Source organism: Hyperolius riggenbachi, chromosome 6 (genome assembly GCF_040937935.1).
Source record: "Hyperolius riggenbachi isolate aHypRig1 chromosome 6, aHypRig1.pri, whole genome shotgun sequence".
Taxonomy (NCBI): Eukaryota; Metazoa; Chordata; class Amphibia; order Anura; family Hyperoliidae; genus Hyperolius; species Hyperolius riggenbachi.
Genome location: NC_090651.1, coordinates 211,766,824 through 211,772,823, shown reverse-complemented (window position 1 = coordinate 211,772,823; position 6,000 = coordinate 211,766,824). Strand labels below are relative to the sequence as shown.

General features: G+C 42.4%; 1 protein-coding gene across 1 annotated transcript in view; it reads left to right on the top strand.

Annotated features, from left to right (window-relative positions):
- Positions 1–876: 876 nt before the first annotated feature.
- Positions 877–6,000, top strand: part of NFRKB (nuclear factor related to kappaB binding protein) — a 57,512-nt gene continuing 52,388 nt past the window's right edge. The window contains exons 1-2 of the mRNA XM_068240375.1: positions 877–939; positions 4,256–4,397. Coding sequence (XP_068096476.1) covers positions 4,263–4,397 — 135 coding nt within the window. The 5' untranslated portion in view covers positions 877–939; positions 4,256–4,262. The remainder of the gene's footprint in view (positions 940–4,255; positions 4,398–6,000) is intronic.

The following is a 6,000-nucleotide window of genomic DNA, read 5'->3' as shown; positions in this document are numbered from 1 at the left end:
CAGGGGCTGGAGAAAGCCCCAGGTAAATACATTTTTTTAATTTAGTCTTCCCGGACCTTCCCCTTAAGGATAGAACAATGGAAAACAAAAGTTTGCCTTCTTAAAACCGAAAGTATTTGCGATAATTCAGGTTGGAGTGAGCTCCGAGATGTCTCCCAGTGCATCACTGCTGAAATATGCAAATTATCCATTGTTGTACCTGGAAGCTAGCCACACCTCCAGATCCACTGGAATGCAATGATGTCAGCTTGTTAATATTACAGTGCCACTATAAGCCAACATGCATACAGACTGTTTCTGATTGAGTGATCCTCATCAGTGCATGACATGGATTAATGTGGATCTATGGGGTAGGACTTGAAACACCCAGAGGTAGAGTAGAGAGTACCCAGCAAGCTCATGGTGAACCAGAACTCTTAGAAACACTCTTTTACTCAGTAGAAAAACATATTTACATATATTTGTACATCAGTCCTGAAAGAAGGCCAAATAAAAAAAGAAATCTGTATGAAAATCATTTCCCTCCCAAGGGTGTTATGTATAGGTAGTTGCACTGCTAAGCACCTGTCCCTCTTAAAAAAAAAAACCAATTGAGCACTATGCGTACTGGTCCTGCGTATTAACCAGAGTTATATATCCGTGTATTTATATATACAGTGTATTTATTTTATATTAACACAGCCTGTAGGAGTGGAGAATTCCAGTTTAAATGTTACTATCTATCCAATCACGTAAAAAAAGGAAATCTCTCTCCGATTCAGAATTGCTAGCTCGGAAAACGGGCAAGAAAGCAATTGGCAGACTACGGACTCCACTTCCCAACATGCTCAGTCTCCAGTATCAGGAACCGGAATTGTGGCTGCTCTGTTGCTGGAAGGTCACTTCCGCTAGACTGAGCGGAAGCCGGTACCAGAGGATGAAGCGTAGAATAGACCTAAGGTAAATGTTTAGTAGTGCAGGTAGTTTTGGGGTAATCCGGGGTTATATTATTGTAGACAGCCGCCATGCATTGTTTGTATTTCAGACGGTTGTCTTGTAGTACAGTCAGCATTCAGGGTGTGTTCTGTTTAGGCAGTCTAACATCCATGAATGTGCATTGCTAGGCATACATAGATCAATCTGTGTTATGCTTGAAGTGGCATACTCTAAAGTTTATTAACTAGTTTACCAGCAGCCAGTCAGTGTGCCTATTACATGTACTAACTTGCATTAGTAACTGGTTGTTGTTAGAGGAAGTGAACCTGTTCTACCCTGAGATCTCTTCATACAGACCCAGAGTCTGATCTTGCCTTGATTAACCTGAGGGCAGTTGGACTGAATACTATTGAAGCTGATAGTTGTGTTAAAATGCCTTTAGACGTGAGGCATTAGTCTAGTTTAGGGAACCCAGCAGGAAACAGAGAAATTCCACTTTGAGGTGTCAAGAGATTCTCAAAGGCGCTAAAGCGGGGCCACTTTCTGCAGTGTGTATGAACCTGTCTTGCACATGGCTAATCTGTGGAGGGCTCCAGTCTGCATACAAAAGAATACATTCCAGGAATAACTTTTTTTTTTTTTGTCTTCACTGTACTTTTAAAGCTACACATGCACTTTAGATGCATCGCTCAAAATGATCTTTGTGATAAGTTTTGATGGCAACATGGCAGTTAGCTCTGTAATGCCTCTGCTGATCACCTCATGATACCCTATGCAACTGAGACTTGCTATGGGTGGACCTAATATGGTTTAGGTGACCCAGCAAGAAAGTTCATATGGTAATTTTACTGGTGTGATTGGATGGACAGCACACTCTTGAACTTCTAGATGTCATATAGGTTATAGTAATAATGTAATACAACCACACTTTTCGGCCAGTTATGCTGGGAATACACCATACGTTTTTACCCCGATAGATGGGTTTGATAATTTCCGACATGTATGATATTCCTTCAGATCTGTTTTTATTTTTTTTGGTCGATTGCTCATAGAAGTGAATGGAAAAAGATAAGAAAAACGAGCGGAAGATAAGAGAATAGAGCAGGAAATAAGGGTACTTTTCTGTTAGCTGGGCGCAACCGCTAGGTGGCGCTAATTACTATTCCCCCTCCAGGCCGCCATGGATAGTAGGGAAAGATAGCGATCGCTGAAGTGTCGTTAATTACTATTCCCCCTCCAGGCCGCCATAGATAGTAGGTAAAGATGTAACTGCTGCCAGCGATCGCTGGAGTTACATCTTTCCCTACTATCCATGGCGGCCTGGAGGGGGAATAGTAATTACCCCCCCTAGCATTACAATAAAATCGCCAGGGGGGGGCGGCGCAGCACTTTAAATTTTTTTTTAAAATCATGTAACTAGCCTAGCGCTAGCTACATGATAGCCGCTGTGCAGCGGCATCCCCCCTACCCTTCCGATCGCCTCCGGCGATCAGAGCAAACAGGAAATCCCGTTCAGAACGGGATTTCCTGTTTGGCTTCCCCCGTCGCCATGACGACGATTGGGATGAAGTCATCGACATCATCCATGTCATGGCGTCGGAGGGAGTCCCAATCCACCCCTTAGCGCTGCCTGGCGGTGATTGGCCAGGCTGCGCAAGGGTCGGGGGGCGGGGCGGCGATAGGTTTGTACACGCAGCTAGAAAAGTGCTAGCTGGGTGTAAAAAAAAAAAAAAAAAAAAAATTATGCAAATCGGCTGAGAAATCCTCCGCGGCGGCTTACCGCCAGGGAGGTTAACGCCACCTAGCGGTTGCTCCCGGCTAACCGAAAAGTACCGAAATAAGATTGGGTAAAAAAAAAAATGGAGCGGAAAAACGTATCGTGTGTACCCAGCTAGATCCCTATGTACTTTGAATCCTAACATAGAAAAGGACCTAAAGTGTCGCTGTCGGGCATATAATAAAAAAATCAATTCTTTATTTTTATCTGGTAAACCAGTAATAAGGATGCTAACCAGGTAATCCTGGTTACTGTTACTTTTCTTGTTGATAAATGATCATTCCCTAGTTTACCTGACTCTTTGGTATTTACAAAATTTGTTACACAGAAAGGAAGTTGCAGGGCATGGTGGGTTGTCCTTTTTTGCTTCTCTACTTCCCCTTAGATTTAATGCAGCCTGATTGGCTGAAACCTCGTCCCTCCCCCGGTTTTCCCTCCCACACCTCTGTTCCTCTCTCATTGGCCAATATTTCTCATGCTGAGGCAATGCACTTTCTATAGTGAAGGGCTAGCAATGCATACACAATCAGGCAGAGGAGAGTAAGGGAGGAAATGACACCAGGATTGGCTTCAAAATAGCCACAGTTAAAATGGGAAATGTTAAGGATTTTCTATTTTTTTTACTGTAGAAAAACACTAAAATCAAAACGTGGACAGTGCAATAAATATGTTATGTAAGTAGAATAAGTATTTATCTACTTACATATGTGTTTTTTTTTTTCTGAGATAGTATGTCTGACAGCTACTCTTTAAAAATATTCTTAGTACCACAGGTGGCGGCACAGCTAATATATTTTTTAATAGCATTTGACCATATAAATGCAAGCTGATTGCAGAAGAGGTAGCTAAAGCTGAGGTCAGACTGTTGCCCAGATTGTATTTTCTCTGCTTTCTTGCTTGCGTGTGTTTCCATCACACCCTTTGGGTTCCTCACACAATCATACTGGAAGTTTAATTGGCTTCCCCTAAAAATTGTCCCCAAAATGTGATAGATATTAGATTGCAAGTTCCTATAAACATTATTATTATTTAGTATTTATATAGCATCAACATCTTCTGCAGCGCTGTACAGAGTATATTGTCTTGTTACTAAACTGTTCCTGAGAAGGGCTCACAATCTAATCCCTACCACAGTCATATGCATATGTATGTGTTGTAGTCTAGGGCTAATTTAAGGGGAAGCCAATTAACTTATGTGTGTTTTTGGGATGTGTGAGGAAACTGGAGTGCCTGGATAAAAACCGCACAGACGTGAGGAAATCATACAAACTTCTGGCAGATAGTGCCCTGGCTGAGTTTCGAATTGGGGACCCAGAGCTGCAAGGCAAGAGTGCTAACCATTACGCCGCCAATGTGCTCCCCATATTTTTAGTGACAAATTGTTCAATGTACTCTCTGTGAATGAGCTTCAGAAAATGTATTTGTGCTGTATAAATGTATACCGACAATGTCGCTGCAAAGCTTAACGTTGCACAGATTGCTGTCTATGTGACCAACACCAGAGCCTACTGGGTCTTTGTTAAGTTGTAGAGATTGAGCTTTTATGGGTATTTATCCACCTAGGTAAGCCATGGATTCTCTGGACACCATGTTGAATGACCCCTTGGATCTGGGGTCATGCACAGACAGCCATGGGACCCCCATCATGGAGGATTGTTTACTGGGAGGAACACGGGTCAGTCTTCCTGAGGACCTGCTAGAGGACGTAAGTACCCAATGCTGTGTTTACTTCCCTGCTCTGTTTCATCACCCACAGGTTGTAGGTAGCGAGATAAAGTATTACTGAGGCAGGATGTAGACAGGTGCTGAATAGGGGCTTGAAGAACATTACAATCATACTTCGAATGTAACCTGCCTAAGCAGAACTCTTAAATGTACATAGCATTCCTGCTTGACTTTTGTAAGTGTATTGGAAAGTAGCTGAAAAGGAACATGTCCTGTTCATGGCTTTCACTGCATTACTGATTCTTATTGATTTATAAAGAGCCAACATATTCCGTTGCGCTGTACAAAGTAAGAAGCAAACATGGGGTACATAATACAGACAATGGTGTGCACTAATATACAAGATACATAATTAGTTACAAAATACAAAAAATGATACAAAATACAGAATTGGTAATGACAGTGATAAAAGTAACATGATGAATAAAATGTATAATGATTTCCAAAACACAAAAGGGGGAGAGAGCCCTGCCCTTGCGAGCTTACAATCTAAAGGCTGGCACAGTCTCCTGCTTGGTAATATAGTTCATTGACTGTGAAGGCAGAACATTGGTAATCTCTCAGGGCTGGCTCACATTGAGGTGATTCTTCAGTGCTTTGCTGATCGTCGGCAATCAGCAAAGCGATGCTACAATGTCTCCCTATGGATACTGCAGTGGTTGCGATTTTGATCAATCGCTAACGCGCTGCATGCAGCGTTCTGGGGGTGATTTCTCTATGATTCTCGTTCTATCGAATGGGAATCCCAAGCGTGAATCGCAAGATTTTGCACACAAATTTGCAGGCAAAGCGCCGAGTGTGAACCGGCCCTCACTCTGGTAAAGTTGTCTGAGTAGATTATTTTTTCAGTGTTGTAGACACAACTAAACTAAAGCTAGCTATACAGTTTTCAATTTTCCTGTTTGACTCCCGGCAAGTTTGATTACCCTAATCGAATATGGTTACCAGCTTATTAATAAATAAATTTCCACAGCAGGCATTTGGGGACACCTTGGGGGTGTGGCTTCTTCTTTTGAGCAGGAAATTTCAGCACAACTCCTATTAAAAACAACAAGAACTGCTTGTTAGGGGAACCCTCATTTATGATATTTCTTTCCCAAAGGAGGCCGAATCTCCCCTAAGCAGTGTTGTATGCAGCGTGGAGGTAGTTGTGTGCTGTTAAATATGCTGGTAATCCCTGGTGGGGTAATAAAGACAACCAGCTGGCAACGAAGCGCGATCTCAGCACACCCCTCTAGGGGGATGGTAGCCTCCTTTGAAGGTCTGTGGCAGCATGAATGCCACCTGTGAATGCTGGCTCTGCCCTCATGGCTTCATTTCTTAACTGGCAGAATGTTACCAGGTGTGCGCAAGGCAAGCTATATTATCCAGCAGTATTTCTAATAAAAAGAAAAACACTTGCAGGTGTTTATGGCTTTTAATACAAAAAAGTTAAATCCGTTTGGTACCAACAATTCTGATGCCTACAAAATACTCGAGAAACTGGTGCAAAAACCTGGTATCTCTAGGCTGGCTTATGCCCATGTCGGCTAATGGATGATGCTTAAATAGGGATTTTAAGTTAATATAAAGCATAAAGGAAT